Consider the following 20,180-nt stretch of genomic DNA (forward strand, 5'->3'; position numbering starts at 1 on the left):
GGTCGCTGGTAGAAAAACAGCTCCACATCAACCTGCTAGAGTTGAGGGCAGCATTCCTGCCCCTTCAAGCATTCCTGCCCCGGATCAGGAACTCCCCAGTGCTTGTGAGGACGGACAACACCACCACAATGCACTATCTAAACAAGCAAGGGGGAACTCGATCCATGACGTTGTCTCAAGAATCACAGCGAATTTGGAAGTGGCTACTCCAACACAACATTTCGCTGAGAGCGGAGTATGTCCCAGAAGCAGACAACACCATGGCGGACTCACTAAGCAGGCAACGCTCCATTTGCCACGAGTGGGAGCTCGACCAACATGCTCTCGACGCAGTATTCTCCCGATGGGGCAGACCTCACCTGGATCTATTTGCGACTGAGATCAATGCAAACTGCCAACATTATGCAAGCTGGCTTCCCCAGAAAGGATCTCTCGGGGATGCATGTTCGATCGCATGGTGCAACGTCTTTGCTTATGCTTTTCCTCCATTTCCCCTGATCCCCAGGGTCATTCGGAAACTGAAAGCAGAGCATTGCACCCTGATCCTGTTAGCCCCAGCGTGGCCGTGCCAACACTGGTTTACAGAACTCCACATTCTGTCACTGGAGCCTCCGATTCCTTTCAGGCCTTACCCGCATCTCCTCACTATGAACCAGGGGCAAGTCCAGCATCCAGATCCGACATCTCTGATTATCGGCTTGGCTCCTGAGTTCAGAGAGTTCCAGGACTTAGATATTCCTCAGGACTGCAGGGTCGTCTTGGCCCGGGCCCGGGCTGGCAGTACCAACAAGACGTATTCCTTTAAGTGGAAGAGATTCTGTTTGTGGTGTAAAGCTAACAGACTGCACCCGTTCTCGTCATCTCCGGCACAACTTCTGCCTTACCTGCTTCATCTGGCCAACTCGATATTGGCCCACGCCGCAAACAAAGTCCACCTGGCAGCCATATCTCGGTTCAGGCGCTCTTCGTCTGGTATTTCCCTATGGTTCTATAGACTGGTCAAGCAGTTTCTGAAAGGCTTATTCAGGACTTATCCTCCAGTGAGACCTTTACCACCTACATGACAACTCGATGTTGTCTTGGCTCAGTTGATGAAACACCCCTTTGAGCCAATGCATAAAGCAGTTCTCAAATACTTGTCATGGACAACAGCTCTTTTACTGGCTCTCACGTCGGCAAGGAGGGTGAGTGAACTGCAGGCTTTCTCTATTCAAGACCCGTTCCTTCAGTTCAAACAGGACAGAGTCATTCTATGGACTAACCCCAAATTCATACCAAAGGTTCTGTCTGCTTTTCATCTAAACGAACCTAGTGTCCTGAGATCTTTCTTCCAGAATCCATCTTCAGCGGCGGAGAGATCTCTACATTCCTTAGACCTGAAAAGATGTCTGAAATTCTACATTCATAGAACGGAACAATTTCGCAAGTCCAACCAATTATTTATTGCCTTCAGCAGGCCCAGGAGGGGCCTACCATTGACAAAGCAGAGCATTTCAAGATGGATCTCTGCGGCCATTGCCTTCGGCCACCAGCAGGCGGGACATCCTCTGCCCTCCAAGGTTCGGGCTCATTCCACTAGAGTGGTTCCCACCCCCATGACGCTCTTTTCTGGGGTGCCCATTGTCGACATTTGCAGAGCGGCGACATGGAAGACACCACATACGTTCACCAAGCACTACTGCTTGGATTCGGAACTTATGAAGGATGCAGCAGTGGGCCAGGCGGTGCTCCGTCATCTATTTCATTAGAGGGGAGCCTTCTTCCTTTCATCCTACCTTTCCAATTACCTAATTACACATTTCTTATCCTGCTACTGTTTGCAGTTTATTGTGTTGCACTGTTGATAAGTTATTATCAAGTGTCTTACATGCTATATTATGCGAAATGTGCTGCCTATTGCTTGCTACTCTGATTCAGGCATGTGAATCTATGAAAGATACCCATAATACTGGATAAGAAATGCGTTAGTTATCCAGTATTGGTATCTTTCATAGATTCACATGCAACCCACTCGCCTCCTCTGGAAGGGCTCACCTTGGTTCTCTCAGTAGGTACTACTTAGCACTGTGCTTACGAACATCTGAGGGACTAGGGCTCCTTCCAGGAAGGTTCTAAAGGGTGGTAGTAGCTGATTGGCTCCTGGCCAAAGTTTGGTCCTTTTTACAAAAGGACTTGGATAGGTTACTAATGTGAGGCTTCTGGCCTATTAGTATGTATATGTCTATATGACATTACTGTTATTATGTACCGGGGACTCCCACCCCGACGACGGGGAATGATTCAGGCATGTGAATCTATGAAAGATACCAATACTGGATAACTGCAGTTACAGGTAAGTAACGCATTTCTTCTGCTGCTTTCTGGTGCTGACAAAGGATGGGGGGCCCGACCAGTGCTTAGTTTGTGAAAACAAGAGTGAGTACCAGGGCCCGCCCTGCGGAGGCAGCCATTGCAGCTTGCACCACTCATTGCCTCTGTCAGCACTGCCAATGACAGTACCAACACAACTACTACCTATCACACGCCTACAAAACAATTTCAGGCCACCCAAATCTATAAGACTGTGTGGGTGACGAGTATTTAAAAAAATCTATATTGCATTATTAAAATACCTGTTGTGCTCATCTCAAAATTAGAGAAACAGCGCCGCCATTTGATAGGCTGGCATAACTGCCCGTGTTAAGAAATAAGTGCTGGTGCTGAGCACCAATACCACTGTTCAAATTAGGCACTTGTCTTCATCCCTTCCTCTAGTCCTTCGCCCTCTTAAATCAACTGGAGAATGAGCTTTTCATTCAATTCAAAGTAGCACAGAAGGGCAAGGCAGTGAAGAAGAGGACCACCTCTCGGTGGATTGTTCTTTGCATAGAAATCTGCTACGCATTGGCAAAAAAACAGCCTCCCTAGAGGCTGCAACTTCCACGGAGTCCCTCCTCGGGAGGTTATTGCTGTGGAATCTGCTATTAGAAGTCTCTTCAAGAAGAACAGGGTGGTTCCCTTAGATAACGCCTTTTCTGGGAGAGACTCGTACTGCAGATTCCTTCCCCATCCTCCCTTCTGGTTCTGCGAACGGGAATCTTTCTTCTAGAAGGCCCTCTCTAGATTCAGCGCACTGGTCACAACCATTCTGCTGTTGCTCTCTGTGGGTGCAGAATGTATCCTGAAATAAACGGATGTCATCACGCTGGGATGGAGCCTTTAGACGCACTGCGCACGTCACATCTGGCATGGATGACTCACTGCAGAGGTAGTGCTCAAGATGTTCTGGATCCAGAGGAAGGAAATCTGCAGTTAGTCTATACCAGAGAAGGCGTTACTGTGAGTGAAGTGAGGCAGAAAGATTAATTGTTGCCCCCGAGCGAAACGCTGCCCACAGTGCCCCCCCCCCACTCTTCTTAACTCCTTTTAAATACTTTGGAAACCACTCGTTTTTAACCTTTTTAATCCCCCCAGACTCCCCTTACCTGCGCATTTGCACTTGCTCTCTTGCACAGCCCTTCAGCTCTTTCGTCCGGACTTTGCCCCCAGCCCCGGTCCACCGCGGCAGGAGCAGTTTGAGTGAGGGCGGTGCCAAACTCTGTCAGCTGCCATTCAGGGACGGGGGAGGGGCGGAAACACTTCCGGAATCCCCCTTCATTAACACATGGTTAAACTAGCGGGCCGCGGACGCGCGCAGCCGAAGGCGCGCTAAAGGCAAGCCCGTCTGCGCCCCGTTCGCGTACAGCGTCGGCCATGCTTACCTGTATGCTATCCGCCCCCCAACCAGGACTCACAAGAGAACAAATCCTGTCACATCGTTTTAAAGACTGCATTATGCCCTTTAAAATAGACCTTTCTACCATCACCTATAACTGCACAGATCAACTGTTTCACTGTGACAATTGCTCCTCTACGCCTACTGAGATCCCCAAACTGGCATACAAACCATCAGAAATAACGGCCACTTTGAACACCACATCTAGCTGTCCACCTACTGTTACTTCTATTAAAGCCTGCCTGATTCACAGTCGGTCACTTCCCAAACACGCTGTTGACATCTGGCTCCTCCTAGAATCCAATGCCTGGGACTGATTTTCCTCACGGAAACCTGGTTGAAAGAAAGTATTTCACCCGCGATTTATCTGGCTATTCCTGACAGATTTAAAATTGTCACTGAAAATCGTAAAGGAAATAAGCGAGGAGGAGGACTAGCTATAACTATTAACAAAGACTGGGACATCACACACAACAGGGTCGAGACCTCTGAGTCACTCAAAGCCATATTCTTTAGAATCACCATCTCACCCACACTTACTATACCCGGGACGTTAGTCTACAGACCACCAGACTCAACAGTCTCAGAACTATGGAACTTGTGTGAACTCATATCTGATCACTCCCTGAAATATACTAACTACATAGTCCTGGGGGATTTCAATGTCCATGTGGACAACGAACGATGTCCCCACGCCTCTCAACTAGTAGACTCCCTGAAAGGGCTCAATCTAAACCAGCTGGTTCCTGATCCTACCCACTCAGCCGGCCACACACTTCGACTTGGTCTTCTCCAATCTACCCACTCTGGTGGTAGAAAAACCTTATCCTCTAATTTGGTCTGATCACTTCCTGGTCCCATTTAATATCACTCCTAAAACAAACCAGGACTTCAAGGACAATAAACAGGAAGTCAGACAGAACGGGTGGAATGTTTCTTCCGACACTCTGGGCCCACTTCTTCTCAACTTCCCTTTGATACTTATAGGCGATCCTATCAAAGATGCTGAAAGCTTCAATCAGTGGATTACCTCGGCTTTAGATACGATTGCCCCCATGACGTCTACTAAGTCTGCCTTGGTTTACGCAACAGCTCCAAGCTGAAAAAAGTAAATGCAAGCGACTCGAAAGATCATGGCGAAAGAACTATAGTACTGAAGCCAAAATTAACTACAGAATAGCAGTGAAGCGTTTTCACATAACACCCAGTCCGGTTTCAGAGCTGGCTACAGCACTGAAATCACACTCTTGGAAGTAACAAAAACCATCCGAGAATCTGTGGACAATGGCTGCTGTTCAATGCTGGTGCTGCTCGATTTGTCAGCAGCGTTTGACATGGTGGCCCACAAGAGACTGCTTAATAAAGTTAACCAGATGGGGATTACTGGAACAGTACTTGCGTGGTTTCAATCCTTTCTTGAAGGACGTGTCCAAAGAGTCAGGCTACAACCATATATCTCTTCCCCACTGCCGTTGATATGTGGAGTCCCCCAGGGCTCAGCTCTCAGCCCCACCCTGTTTAATGTTTATCTTGCTCCCTTAGCCTCATTCATTGAACAGCAGGAGGTGAGTGTCATCTCAGTCAGCTGATGTTCTCCTCTACAGACCATTCAGAAGAAGCGTTCTCTAAATTCAAACATTGTCTTACAGATATTTCCACTTGGATGACCAACAACTGTTTACGTCTCAATACTGACAAGATCGAAGTCCTGGTCAATAAGGGCGTCCCCCAAGGTTCGGTGCTCACACCTCAGCTTTTTAACATCTATATGGAACCACTTTCCAAGCTACTTAGGAAAGCCAACATCGGCTTTCACCTCTACGCAGACGATACACAAATCTATCTGGAAACTTCCTCTCTCTCTGACATCCATAGACTAAATGATGTCCTGAAAGATGTTCAACAATGGTTGACAAACAATCACTTGAAACTGAAATCAGACAAAACTGAGACACTCCTCATCTTGAACAAGGAAGACAACCCTCAAATCACCGAATGGCTAAATGCAATCGATGCGCTTAGAGGAAATCTTACCCATTTCCATTAAGTGTGTGCTCTCAATTGCTGTGTGCGCCGAGCGCAAAAAATCTGAAATATCCAGAGGCCCACCACACGAGGAACCCTGGGCAGAGATGCCTGCGTTCCAGAGCATTCCAGGTAACTTACGATGTCTGTTCTCTGGAAGTTTAAATGTGTAACCTTCCGCGAAAGTGAAATCACTCAAGGGGTTTGCGGAGCATTACATTTACCAACATAGTACACTCTGCCTTTCTCTGCTGCTTTCTGTTCGGGTCTTTGTAGATTGCAATGAAACCATGCCAGTTGCAGGTATTAAAGTTAGCAACTACACAGGAAAAGTTTTTGTTCAAACAGCGTACAATACAAGAAGATAAAGGACAAGCGAAATACAAGTTGAGATTGAAACCCCTTGCATAAACCCTTTCCCATTTTGTTGTATGGATGGGTCATTCTCGCATCTTTGACAGTGGACTCGGATTGAAATGTGCCACTGAGCAAACCCCCTCTGTCATCACTGCACCCCATTGGCGATGTGGAGGGAGATGTTTGTCTCTCTCTCTCAAGTGACTGGCTATGTCAAAATGTACCCCTTTATCAGCTGGACGGGGGCTGATCTCCATCCCATTTCCAGGGCTGTCTGCTGGCAGGTTTGGGACAGTGGCTGCGCTGCCTGTTTGTGACACCTTCAAAATATACGTGTGCCAGGGTGTCATTGGATCTCTATTGCCCTTTATTGCCTTCCCTTTGTGTTTTTACTCCGGTTTCTTGTGTCTTTCTGTAGGTCATACGGATGCTGGAGGAGGTGAACCTGTCTGAATTGGTCATCAACTTAGCAACTGTAGCAATAACTGTGGCGACTGCTGATGACTGGCGGAACCAGGTGGGTGGTCGCCCGCACCAGGATGCTGGATGGTAGCCTGTACGAGGCTGCTGGTGGGGTTAATGTGGGGTTGGTAGTTGTTCACACCGTCAATCAGGTGAACAATAAAGCGGGGTGTTCTGTAGATCAACTTGGGAAATGGTGACAGACCTAGCCAGAACTACTGGTGGTGGTTTGGCAGTAGTTAGTTGGAGGTCAGGCAGAAGAGGCTGGTTACCCTCCAGAGCAGAGTTGATGGCTATTGGGCGGGAGGGCTCTGTTGGCTGTTGTCCAGAAACTTATACTGGGATTAATGTGCCTACGTTTAGCCTGGTTTGTAATAAAGCTGTAAATATGCTGTTCTTCACAGGCGGCACTACGGATGCGCATTTTCTCACGGCACCTGGATTTGGGTGACAACAACCGAGCATACGAGGCCTTGACACAGATTCCAGATCCTGGCCGGTGAGCGTGAGGCATTGTGCAGCTTTGATTGGCATGCAAGCACTTCTTAATTGTGTTACTGGAGTCCATGCTTATCGTTGACGCAAGTATTGAGTATTTCTTTGTTATTAGTTTTACTTTGCCCATCTGTAATAACCCTAGTTGATTCCCTGTGGCTGTGAGCAGGTAACTGGGACTATGCATCACTACCTACGGGGTGCAGAGGTGAAGAGCACCAATTATGATTTTACCCAGAAATCTCCTCTCAGTATCCGAGGTCGAACAGCCCCTTTTCTCATGTGGTTCAGGGTACTGGATGCCAGGCCTGCACTGGTCTTCCTTGACACCAGGTAGAAGGATTGGAGCACACAACTCCAGAATCCGATGTGAATTGCGGCGCTCCGGTCGACATGCAATCCACTACCCTCAATCGCGCTTCCCATTCCCTGCGTATCATTTCAAGTCAGTCTTCGATCTGAAGATTCATGGAGGGCCATTAGGCGTACCCGCATCAGGCTCGCTAGCAGTCGATGGAACGGACTCCATTCAAATGTTCCGAGTGTCACACTAAGTTTCTGTGCACCGACTTGCACGAAGTGTGCAATCTGTCTATCCCCGGAACACGACAAACAAGACTGCAAAGCATGCCGATCGTTTCGATCCAAGAGACGTTCCCTGACCATCTGGCTCAACCCCACGAAATGCACCAAAAAAGCGGCTCTGCACCGGACATCTTTGGTGAAGATTCCGACCAGGAAGAATTCCACGCACAAGGAGCCAAAGAATAATGCTTAAACATACTGACAAGATTTTTAAAGACCCTGTGCGGACAAGAATTATCACGCCCAGAATTTAGAAGCCAACACCTACTGACCCCACTTACATCCGGGGTCAACTTCCATATTAGACTCCCTTGTAGTCGCCTACGCTTGCAAAAGAGCAAACTCACAAACTACAGGAGATGCCCCTCCTCCTGATAAGGAGTTGAAATTAATTGATGTCTCGGGCAAAAGAAAAGCATGGCAAGCAGCCAATCACTGTCGAATTGCAAATGCGCACGCACTCTTAGCTCGCTACAACAGAGCTCATTATGATGAGCTAGAAAAATGAATGCAGTTTTTACCCGACGTGCACAAAGCCAATGACATAATTCAGGAGGGGAAATTAATGACCAATACTTTTATTAGGTGCGCCTTGTACGCAGCAGCCCGCGCAGTAAACAACAGTGTGATGCTACGCAGACATGTTTGGCTCAGAATTTCAGCGTTCAAACCCGAGGTCCAAGCTTCTATTCTGAACCAGCTTTTTGATAAAGAGCACCTCTTCTGCCCTACCGTGGACACATCTTTAGAGAAGATGAAAAAAGAAACTGAGGTCGCAAACTCTATGGGGGCTTTGCAACTCCTTTCCAATGGAGGATCCTTTTGTCGCTCCTTTTGCAGGGGTGGCGCCAAAAACACTTCATCAGAGAATCCCCCTCTCCTCTTAGCAGGGCAATAATCAATCACCCTCGTCAAGAGTAAGGGAAGAGGCAGAAGCAACTCCACACACACTTCCCCAGCAAACACCAAACAGTGACTTCCTTCCTCAACCCCCCTATCATTCCACTCCTGTCAGGGGACGTCTCCCAATTTCTAAAAGTCTGGAATACAATCACTTCAGACAGATGTGTTTTACAAATTATCCAAGATGGTTATTACCTGGAACTTGCAGACACTTCCCCAAACATTCCTCCAAGATCACACGCAATGTCACAAGAACAACTCAACCTTCTGAAACAAGAAGTTCTCTCCCTGTTACACAAAGGAGCTATAGAACCATTCCCATTACACTGTCAAGGGGCCGGAGTATACTCCCTGTACTTCTTGATTCCCCAAAAAAGACAGCTCTCTGAGACCTGAATCTATACATCCAATCAGATCACTTTCATATGGTGACACTCTAACAAGTACTCCAGCAAGGCGACTTTCTGTCCACTTTAGATTTAAAGGACGCCTACTTCCACATCCCCATGCACCCGGCTCACCGCAAATACCTCAGGTTTGTGGTAGGGGCTGTCAACATTACCAATTCAGAGTACTCCCATTCGCATTCACTACTGCTCCCAGGGTTTTCACCAAATGCCTGGCAGTAGTTGTAGCTCATCTACGAAGACAACACATTCATGTTTTCCCATACTTAGACGACTGGCTCAAAAAAGCCAGCTCTCAAGAAAGCGGTCTACGACACACTCACAAAACCGTGCAGCTGCTCCACGATCTTGGATTCTCAGTGAATCTGTCCAAGTCCCATCTCCAACCCTCCAACACGCAAGCATACTTGGGTGCCACTCTAGATACTCTGCTGGGCTTCTGTTGCGCTTTGCTGGATTTGCTCTGCTGGCATTTTTGTAACGCTTTGCTAGCTTCGCTCTGCTAGAATATAGTAGCGCCTCTTACTATCACTCTGTTGGGCTTCATAGCGCTTGGTGTTAGCGCTTATACTATTGAACTTCAGGGCTTCATAGCGCTTGGTATAGCAACTGTAGTAGTGAACTGCTGGGCTTCATAGCGCTTAGTGCTATCGCTTTACTATTGAATCACTGGGCTTAGTAGAGCTTGGTGTTTTTATTTCACTGATCTCCGAGTTTTCTTTATCATTGCTAATTTAATCTAGCCTCGACCTACGGGCTACACATTTACATAGCTTAGTGAACCTCACCCAAATACTGCCTTACCTCGTAGCGCTTTATCCTCCCCATTAAAGCTCCACTATATTTACAGCTGGTACCTAACATCGTCCTGCCTTGCAACATTTGTTTGTTTACTGTTGCCGCCATTTTGTTAGCAGTGCCGTCCTCCCACACCGTCACTCCACCTGACTCCCCGCCTCCCTGCTGACCCTCCCACGCTCTGCCCCCTCCACTGTCCATTTATGGCAGATGGTCCCACTCGCAGCGTCCACGCGCTACGGCCACGCCGAAGGTGCGCCAAAGGTAAGCCAGTCTACGCCCGTCCGCGCCTGGACCGCACCCAGCGCCAGAGCCCCTGGTCCTCGTAAAGTCCACCCCTCCCACATTACTTACGATGCCACCACCCTCCTAGCCCTCAACCCCGGCCGCTCCTTTAACTGCGTCCAAGCTGCTCCTGGACACACCCATGGACCCTTTTCCTGCTACTCCTGCAAGTTCGACGGCACCAAGAACAACTCCTCTTCTACGAACTCACAACAGATATCCGATCCCAACCACCTAAAATGCATCCTGCTCAACACCCGCTCGGTCCACAGACACGCCATTGACCTCTGGAATCTACTCGACACCATCTCTCCGGACGTCGCCTTCCTAACAGAAACATGGATGAATGCCTCTTCAGCCCCAGACATCACCATTGCGATCCCGGAAGGCTATAAGATCATTCGCAAGGACCGTACCGGCCACACAGGAGGAGGCATCGCTATCGTCCATAAGAAATCCATCCGCATCTCAACCAGCTCGGACGTCAATCTCGCCAACTCTGAACACCTTCACTTCCAGATCCACACCGACCCCAAGACCACACTCAGAGGCACCCTCCTTTACAGGCCACCAGGACCCCGCGCACAATTTAGTGAAGACATCACGGACTTCATCACTCCACACGCGCTCCCCTCCGAGGACTACATCCTTTTGGGAGACCTCAACTTTCACCTTGAAAAGAACAACGACCGCAACACCACCACCCTTTTGGACAACCTCGCAAACCTCGGACTTAAACAACTTGTCACTACCCCCACCCACATCGCAGGTCACACACTCGACCCTATCTTCACCTCCAGCAAGCATGTTTCCTATAGCCGCACCACAGCTCTCCTTTGGACTGACCACAGCTGCGTTCACTTCACCTACAACAAGTCCACATTCAACAACCACCCCCAACCCACTCTGCAAAGACACTGGAACAAAATCACCATCGACCAGATCTCATCGCTTCTTCAAAAGCCCCCCGCCCACTCCTCAAACCCAGACCAAGCAGCCACCAACCTCACCCAATGGTTATCCAACAGCGCCGACATCCTAGCACCACTGAAAAAACGACAAATCAAACTAGGCAGCAAGAAGGCCTCCTGGTTCAACGATGACCTTAAGAAATCCAAGAAACTCTGTCGCTCCCTCGAAGGCCTGGAAAAAAGACCCAACCACCAGCACCAAGGACGCCTTCAAAAACGCCACCCGCATACACCACCAACTAATCCGAAATGCCAAGAAAGCAGCCTTCAAGGACCGTCTAGATAACAACGCCCACAACAGCAAGGAATTATTCAACATCGTCAAGGAATTTACCAACCCCTCAGCCAACTCCAACGACATCACCCCCTCTCAAGCCCTCTGCAACTCCCTAGCCTCATTCTTCCACAACAAAATTGCAGACATCCACAACAGCTTCGACAACCAACCCGGAGACCAACCCACCCAATCCCCTGCAGGACCACCACCCCCCCTGAACATCCTCAATGACTGGAAGCCAATCTCCACTGAGGACACCATCCGTCTGATGAACTCTATCCACTCAGGATCCCCCACTGACCCTTGCCCTCACCACATCTTTAACAAAGCAGACTCCATTATTGCACCGCACCTCCGAGACGTCATCAACTGCTCTCTCAACTCCGCAACTTTCCCGGAAAGCTGGAAACATGCCGAACTCAGCGCCCTCCTGAAGAAACCCACAGCTGACCCCACCGAACTCAAAAACTATCGCCCTATCTCACTCCTTCCATTCCCGGCCAAAGTCATCGAGAAAGCTGTCAACAACCAGCTCGCCGCATTCCTCGAAACCAACAAATCCCTCGACTCCTCACAGTCCGGCTTCCGAGCCAAGCACAGCACCGAAACCGCCCTCATCGCAGCAACAGACGACATTCGAACTCTACTGGACAATGGAGACCCAGTCGCCCTCATCCTCCTCGACCTCTCCGCAGCCTTCGACACAGTCTGCCATAGCACCCTTCTACAGCGCCTCAAAAACATCGGAATCCAAGGAAAAGCACTGGAATGGATCACCTCGTTCCTCTCCGGAAGAACCCAGAGAGTCCGCCTTCCACCATTCAAGTCAGAGGCTACTGAAGTCATCTGCGGCGTACCTCAAGGGTCCTCACTCAGTCCCACCCTCTTCAACGTTTACATGAGCCCCCTCGCGGCCATCGCACGCCAACATAACCTCAACATCATCTCCTACGCCGACGACACTCAACTGATCCTATCACTCACCAGAGACCCTAACACGGCCAAAACCAACCTACACGCAGGAATGAAAGAAGTAGCCGAATGGATGAAGCACAGCCGTCTGAAACTGAACTCAGACAAAACAGAAGTCCTCATCTTAGGTACCTCCCCCTCCGCCTGGGACGACTCTTGGTGGCCAGAGGCCCTTGGAAAAGCACCCATCCCGACGGACCACGCACGGAACCTGGGCATCATCCTGGATTCCTCACTCTCGATGAACAGACAAGTCAACGCCGTCTCTTCATCTTGCTTCAACATTCTTCGCATGCTCAAAAAAACATTTCGCTGGATCCCTACCGACACTAGAAAAACAGTCACCCACGCGCTGGTCACGAGCCGACTGGACTACGGAAACACCCTCTATGCCGGCACCACCGCAAAACTCCAGAAAAAACTCCAACGCATCCAGAACGCCTCAGCCAGGCTCATATTAGACATCCCGCGCAAAGAACACATCTCTGATCACCTGAAAAACCTCCACTGGCTCCCCGTCAATAAGAGGATCACTTTCCGGCTCCTAACCCACGCACACAAAGCACTCTACGAAATCGGACCCGAATGCCTCAACACACGACTATCCTTCTACACCCCCTCCCGCCAGCTACGATCCTCCAACCTAGCCCTTGCCACTGTACCTCGCATCAACAAAACCACCATGGGAGGCAGATCCTTCTCCTACCTAGCAGCTAAAACTTGGAACTCACTTCCCACTCACCTTCGCCTTACTCAGAACCACCTAGCATTCAGAAAGCAACTCAAAACGTGGATATTCGACAAGTAACTCCCCACCCTTCTTCAAGCGCCTTGAGACCCTCTGGGTATGTAGCGCGCTATACAAATCTTTTGACTTGACTTGACTTGCCTATCCCAATCCAGCCGGAATCCGCAGCATTTAAACTCTAGTTTCCCAGTTCAGGCCTCAACACTCATTGCCAGCTCGAGTGTTCATGCAGTTACTGGGAATGATGGCGTCTCGCGTTCTAATAGTCCCTTATGCAAGACTACAAACGCGTCCCCTTCAGGAGTGGGACCAGGCTCAGGGTCTCTTATCAAATCTAGTGTTGGTGGACGGCCGCACCCATCGCTCTCTGGGGGAGCTCATCTCAAAACCCACACAATTCGGGGCATGTGGAGCCTGCAACAAAAGCAGCTTCACATAAACCATCTAGAGCTTCTAACGATATTTCTAGCGCTCAAAGCCTTTCAAGTTCACCTGGAAGGCAAAGCTGTCCTGATACGCACAGACATCATGACAGCCATGTATTACATACAGAAACGGGGAGGGACGCACTCAACTGTCACAATTAGCACAGACCATCTGGAGGTGGGCCATACATCACAAAATGTATCTCCTCGCAGAACACCTTTCAGGAGTAGACAATCAAATCGCGGATTTGCTCAGCAGACAGACAAAAGATCCACAAGTGGGAACTCCACCCTCGAGTTCTTCTGTTCTTACAGATGTGGGTCTTTCCAGACATAGATCTGTTCGCCACACACCAAAAAGCAAAATGTCCAAGCTTCGCCTCCAGGTATCCACACCCATTATCCAGAGGCAATGCACTATGGATGAATTGGGCAGGGATATTTGCTTGTGCTTTTCCGCCTCTCCCACTCATTCCACTTGTGGTTCAGAAACTCAAGCAAGCGTCCCTGGAACTAATCCTAGTTGCTCCCAGATGGGCCCGTCAACCGTGGTTCACCACCCTGCTGGAGCTCTCAATAGCCCACCACCAAAAACTACATCTTGCACCTAATCTCCTCATGAAGAGCTGTGGAGACATAAAACATCCAGACCCCAGTCAAATCAATCAGGCGATCTGGCACCTGAAGTCCTAGAGTTCGACTGCCTCAAGCTCGCACCAGACTGCATGAACATTATCAAAGAGGCTGGATGTCCCACCACAAGAGACTGCTATGCAGCAAATGGAAATGGTTTGTTATTTATTGTAATAACAATCAAATCAACCCGCTTGATGCTTCCGTTCAGAACATCTGCTATTTACTGCATCTACAGCGTTCAAATTTAGCGGAAATATCCATACGCTTAAATCTTGCTGCAAAAGCCGCATACCTTCAAAATACACATCGGTCTCTCTTCAGAGGGCCTGTTAAGGCATTTATCGAAGGACTCGAGTCATTCTCCCAAGATTTCCACCTGACTCAGTGTGGAATCTCAATATTGCCCTCACCAGACTGATGGGTCCACCCTTACAGCCATTACACAGATGTGAGCTGCAATTCACATCACTGAGGAGAGTGGGTGAGATTCAGGCACTGACCATGAAGGAACCATTTTTACAAGTTCACCAAAACAAAGTAGTTCTTCAGACTAATCCTAAATTTCTACCCAAGGTAATTTCTGCCTTCAACATCAACCAATCTGTTGAGTGGCCTGTGTTCTTCTCTCAAACAGATTCTGTGGCAGAATGTGCTCTTCACACCTTAGCCGTTAAGAGTGTTACTCTACTATATATAAAGGACAAAACTGTTCAGTAAAACGAAACAACTGTTTGTGGCTTTTGCTCCACGTTGTAAAGGCAATCTTGTTTCAAAATCAGGTTTTGCACGGTGGATAGTCAAGTGCATTCAAACATGTTACATTAAACCTAAACGCACATTGACAATTCCCCCTAGTGCGCCCTCCACTCTCAAACTAGGGGCTTTTATGGCTTTCCTAGGAAACATCCCCAAAGATGACATCTGCAAAGCTGCAACATGGTCTACACCGCACACATTCACAAAACACTATTGCATAGATGTGTTAGCAAGACAGCAAGCTAGTGTGGGCCAGGCAGTTTTACGTACACTCTTTCAGTCACTGCAACAGATACAATTTAGCCACCGGTTGGGGGATAACTGCTATAATAGTCTATGCAAAGCATACAGCTCATATCCCTCAAACGGAAAATGCTACTTACCCAGTATGTTTCTGTTCTTGGCATATAGAGCTGTAGAGTTACACACGCCGACCCGCCTCCCTGGGTACCTATACCTGTTGGAGTAACATCTATCTTGGATACATTCATGGACATCTCCTTTTACTCCTCTTACTAACTCCATTCTTACCCTCTGCGGGAAAACAATCTAACAATGGAGTCGATGCCCCTGCGCACTATCACCGAAAGAAGTCGTCACCTACCTTGTGCCTGAAAAGACTTCTTCGAAGAAAAACAAACTGCAAACATCCGGACCCCACACCTCGATGGCAGGAGTATGCAAATCATGTGAAACTACAGCTCTACATGCCAACAGCAGATGCTTACCGGCTAAGTAACATTATCCTTGTGGCTTTGTGCAGTGTCGGCAGACACATCTCCTCCAGGCGGGGTTATCTCCTGTTTTATAGTTTGTTTTGGCCCTAGCCTGGCAAGACTTTGCTCTGGGCTTCATGTAAGGATGGCTTTCGGCCTCTTAGCAGTTGCCAGGTTAGCTCTCGGTTTGTCTCCCGCAGGTATGCACTTGTTGAAAGGTTTGCAACAGTTCTTTCCAATCTCTCCTTTTATCATCCCTCAGTGGGACCTCAACTTGGTCCTCACATTTCCGATGTGCACTTCCTTTGAGCCACTTTACAGGTACCCCATGATGCTTCTCACCCTCGAGACAGTGTTTCTCATCACCATAAGTGGTATGTCATATGAGTGAGCTCCAGGCTCTTTATGTCAACCCGCTGATACCACCATCTTCCCTGATGAACTGTTTTTGTGGCACGTGTAGTCTTCATGCCAAAAGTTGTGCCGCCGTTTGTTGCCGGTCGGCTTATCACCCTGCTGGTGGTTTATGCTTTGCCTAACTGCTCCAAGGGAAAGGAGAGACTCCACCATTTGGACCCCAAGAGAGCTCTCCGCTTATAAGAATCGTACCAAAGACCACCGTGTAGACTGTCCGTTCACTGTCCGTTCTTCATGGGGTTCCTTGGAACGAAGAAAGGCAAGGCTGTGACGCAGAGAACCATGAACTCTCTCCCGCTGTATCATGCTGTGACTTGAGAACAGCTGCACATTGGCCAAATAACTTTCGGACGGACTGTGTGTTCATTCTACCTTTGCCAAAGCTACTACTTTCTCACTCTGCGTCCCTTGTCTGGACATTTCCCAGGTGGCCATGTGGGCATTCCTCCATACGTTCCCAAAGCACTATTGTCTGGACACTAAGTTTCACCCAGGGGGGCTCTTTGCCCTCTTAGGGCTTCAAGTCTTTCTGGTTTGAGTCCACTCACAGACTGACCTCTAAATAGGTCCTGCTTTGGTTTCTATTCAAAAGGTGAGGAATCTGCAGCTGGAGGTCTCGTTCAGATGAACAAGTTACCTAACCTTTGGTAACACTCTTTCAGGTAGATACTCTAGTCCGATTTTTCACCGATCCTCCCCATTTGGGGGTTGGACTCTACGCATTGAAAGCTCCCAAGTCTAGGAATATGCACCCCGCTCACATCGGTTTGCTTTCGGAGCTCTATGTCTGGTGCACGCGCACTCGAGAGCAGCTGACCCTAAATATTAACTGTGTGTCCTTTTTGAAGTGGACCTCTATGGCGCCACCTACTGGCATGCAGAGGTATTCCTGAAATGTTTCCTGAACCAGTCAGATGCCAGGAATCTGTGGCTAGTTAGTCTCTACCAGAGAGAGCGTTATTGAATTAAGCTAGTTCCAGTAAAGTTGGGCGTTAAGTAAGCACACGTAGGGGACTCTGAAGAGTATTTTGGTTGTCCTTGGCACTCAGATTTTTCCCTACATTAATGAAGAGATATTTTGTGTCTTCCACAGGCAGCAGGATTGCTTACGGCAGTTGGTGGTGGTTCTGTGTGAGCGCTCTCAGCTGCAGGATCTGGTGGAGTTTCCTTTTCTAAACCTACACAATGAGGTAACAGTTGGCAGTGTGCTAGTGAGTGTGTCTCTGTTGGAACTGTTCAGTGTGTAAAGTCTGAACCTCGTTGGTTTCTTGTCTCAGGTGGTTGGAATAATCGAATCTCGGGCTCGGACGGTGGACCTCATGACACACAACTACTATGAGCTGTTGTACGCTTTCCACATCTACAGACACAACTATCGCAAAGGTAAGTGTGTGCTCCCGGAGAGTAACTTTGTGTTTTGTCTAAATTGCATCAATCTATAAAGTACCCATTGCAGGAGAGGAATGCTTTACTACCTTCTAAGTATAACTCTTCAGGGGCGTGGCTTGGCCGGCTGCAAGATGGCCACACTGTAAGTGGGCTCTGCCGGCCAAGCTTCATCATCCGTCACTATCCGACAGACATCGCAGTCGGAACTGCACTACCTGGTGTTTTTCTGTTCCCGGAGCTCCCGAGGCTTCTGCCGATCCGTCCCTGACCTCGCTGTGAACCTCTATATGTGAGAAAAACAAGGACCCCCTGGGTACTAATGTAGATTCCTAGGGCAGGGTAATTACCAATGTGGATAAAAAAACCTAGGACATCAGCAAAATTTAATGACCAATTAACTTAAATCAGTAAGTGTGAAGAATGGACAAAAAAAGAAGTTAAAATTGTATACAAGTATATATTTAATAGGTATTGATTAAAAATCATATAGAAAGCAAACTATATGATCTCAGTAAAAATATATCATTCATAAAAAACAACATATACAAGTCAAAAAATAATACATTTCCTAAAAATTATGCACATAGTGGAAAACAATACATTCATATAATTAACATAAGAATACAGTTATGAAGCAACTCGACGCGCGTTTCGGCAGAAAACCGCCTTCTTCAGGAGTCTCTGCTGATAATCTACAGAAGCAATTGCAAAGAAAAAATGTATATAAATGACATATATAGCTTCATGTTTTTCATATATCGAACATTCTCCTTTTCTTAAAATAGAAAACAACAACAGAAGATAACATAAATAAAGGCTTATAAAACCTAAGTTCATAATATGCATAATGCCTATGTCCTGCTTCACAACATACTAGATTTACACATAACAAAATATTGGTCATCTAGTGTCATTTGATTGACAGATATTCGCAGACTCATTGAACAGTACTTATCCATTTCAAAAAAACTAATGTTGTATATATAGGGAATGATGTTACGAAGTTTGACAATGGATTTACCTGAACCTATTTGTAGAAAAGATTATAACATACAGGGTTTCTGATGATCAAGGATAGCAATATTTACTCCTATCATAAGTATATGTTGACATTGATATACTGTTTCTGATATTGTAGATGTCTTCATATCTACATAGAGTTAGAGCCACTTGATTAAGGCTAATACCTGATTACTGTTGATGCCACTGGTTTTCAGAAAAAGGGGGGACCCATTCGAAATTTAGAAACTCCCCAAATCACTTTGAACACATGGTGCCATAAGGAACAGGTATAAACTTCATTAATCGCTTAAAATACCCTGACTGTTGATAAGCCCAAGGTATGTCTCTGAACAGTTAGCATTGGATAAATAAGATTACCTTAATTTGTATAGATATCGGCTTATTACATCCACTTGATGTCAAAGGGGAAAATCTTAAGGGTATCGTTGTAAGGTTCGGGCGTTGATCACTGAATCAACTAAGCATTCCCGGTGCTATATAAATAAAAAGACAAGATACTATGAAATGAGGTGTCTATCTCGCTATCTATTTAACATGTAGATATTGATTCAATGAAAAATAATTGTTGTAGAGAGGGGTAAATAGAAATTACCTCTGAAGTTCTATAGATCAAGCTTCATATATTTCTGTGAGTGCTGATATTGCCAACAAAATCACCTGATTAATAGCTGTGGGGATTAAAAGGGAAACCGCAATGGGTGAACGTGAATATATTTACAGTCTAAAAAAACCAAGTTGGTTTATTGTCCAGGTTGAAATGCATGACTATTTTTTACTGATTACGGATAGAAGTATAAACATACCTTTCTTAATCATACGGAGTGTCTCAAAAGGGATTCTTACTCGTAATTAAAAAGTGGTTCTTGCAAATTAAAAGTAGCGCAGTCAGAAAAACTGTAAAGATAAAAAGGAAATTCTCAGAAATGGTTGGAAAACCAAGGCTGGTAGTAAAAAACAGAAAATTACAGACACAGGAAAAAGGTGAATTCCTAGTCTAGGTAGGATAAGATGGTTGTTATCTGATGGTATTCCCTAGATGTCAAGGGACACGGACACATACCTTTGGCATTTCTAAACAATGTATCATTAGGGATTCTTGATCATTGTAGCAAAACTCGGCGTTTTGATGAGAGTGGTAAAACTGAAAAAAATAAATAGATAAAAGGAGAGGTTTAGGGTGATTGTGTTCCATCTAACGTGAAAGATGGTTGTGCTCTATATTTCAAGGTTAGTGACATAAAAGGACACATACCTATGGTTTTTCTGACGAATATATTAAACAGGATTCTTGGTAATTATAAAGATATTCGGCGCTCGTTGAGATGACGAAAATGATAAAACTGAAAAGAAAAACGAACAGGCTTGAGGTTGGTCGTGATTTATATTAACAGGTTTGGTGATAAAAAAGGAAAAGGGGACTAAGTATGTATCTAGCGGAATACGGGGGTATTCCGACTATCCTCTCTAATTCTTACCTGTTTGAAGAACAGAATCAAACGGACAGCAAGATGGTGCTGCTCCAAAACGGACCTGGATCGTTACATCGGGTCCTCCAGTCGTAAAAGTGAAATCAGCTGGTATTGGGCTTACATTTAAAGCTCCAATATTGGCGCGAAATGAGCGATGAGATGGTAAACAAAGAAGATGGACTATGGATCCCACAATATAGAGAAAGACGAGACCGTTCTAAAATGGCGCTACAAATCGGCACCACTGTAATGACAACAGACATGAAAGATAAATCATCATGTTTCGCTTAATCTACAACTTAAAGCCCGT

The 20,180-nt window shown here is 47.0% G+C and overlaps 1 protein-coding gene across 1 annotated transcript in view; it reads left to right on the forward strand.

Annotated features, from left to right (window-relative positions):
- The window catches only part of NUP160 (nucleoporin 160), a 498,934-nt gene that overhangs the window by 324,632 nt on the left and 154,122 nt on the right, over positions 1–20,180 (forward strand). Inside the window, exons 24-27 of the mRNA XM_086959753.1 lie at positions 6,555–6,653; positions 7,003–7,097; positions 17,083–17,179; positions 17,267–17,372. Coding sequence (XP_086815879.1) covers positions 6,555–6,653; positions 7,003–7,097; positions 17,083–17,179; positions 17,267–17,372 — 397 coding nt within the window. The remainder of the gene's footprint in view (positions 1–6,554; positions 6,654–7,002; positions 7,098–17,082; positions 17,180–17,266; positions 17,373–20,180) is intronic.

The sequence above is a fragment of the Lissotriton vulgaris genome, chromosome 2_2 (genome assembly GCF_964263255.1).
Source record: "Lissotriton vulgaris chromosome 2_2, aLisVul1.2, whole genome shotgun sequence".
NCBI classification, from domain to species: domain Eukaryota; kingdom Metazoa; phylum Chordata; class Amphibia; order Caudata; family Salamandridae; genus Lissotriton; species Lissotriton vulgaris.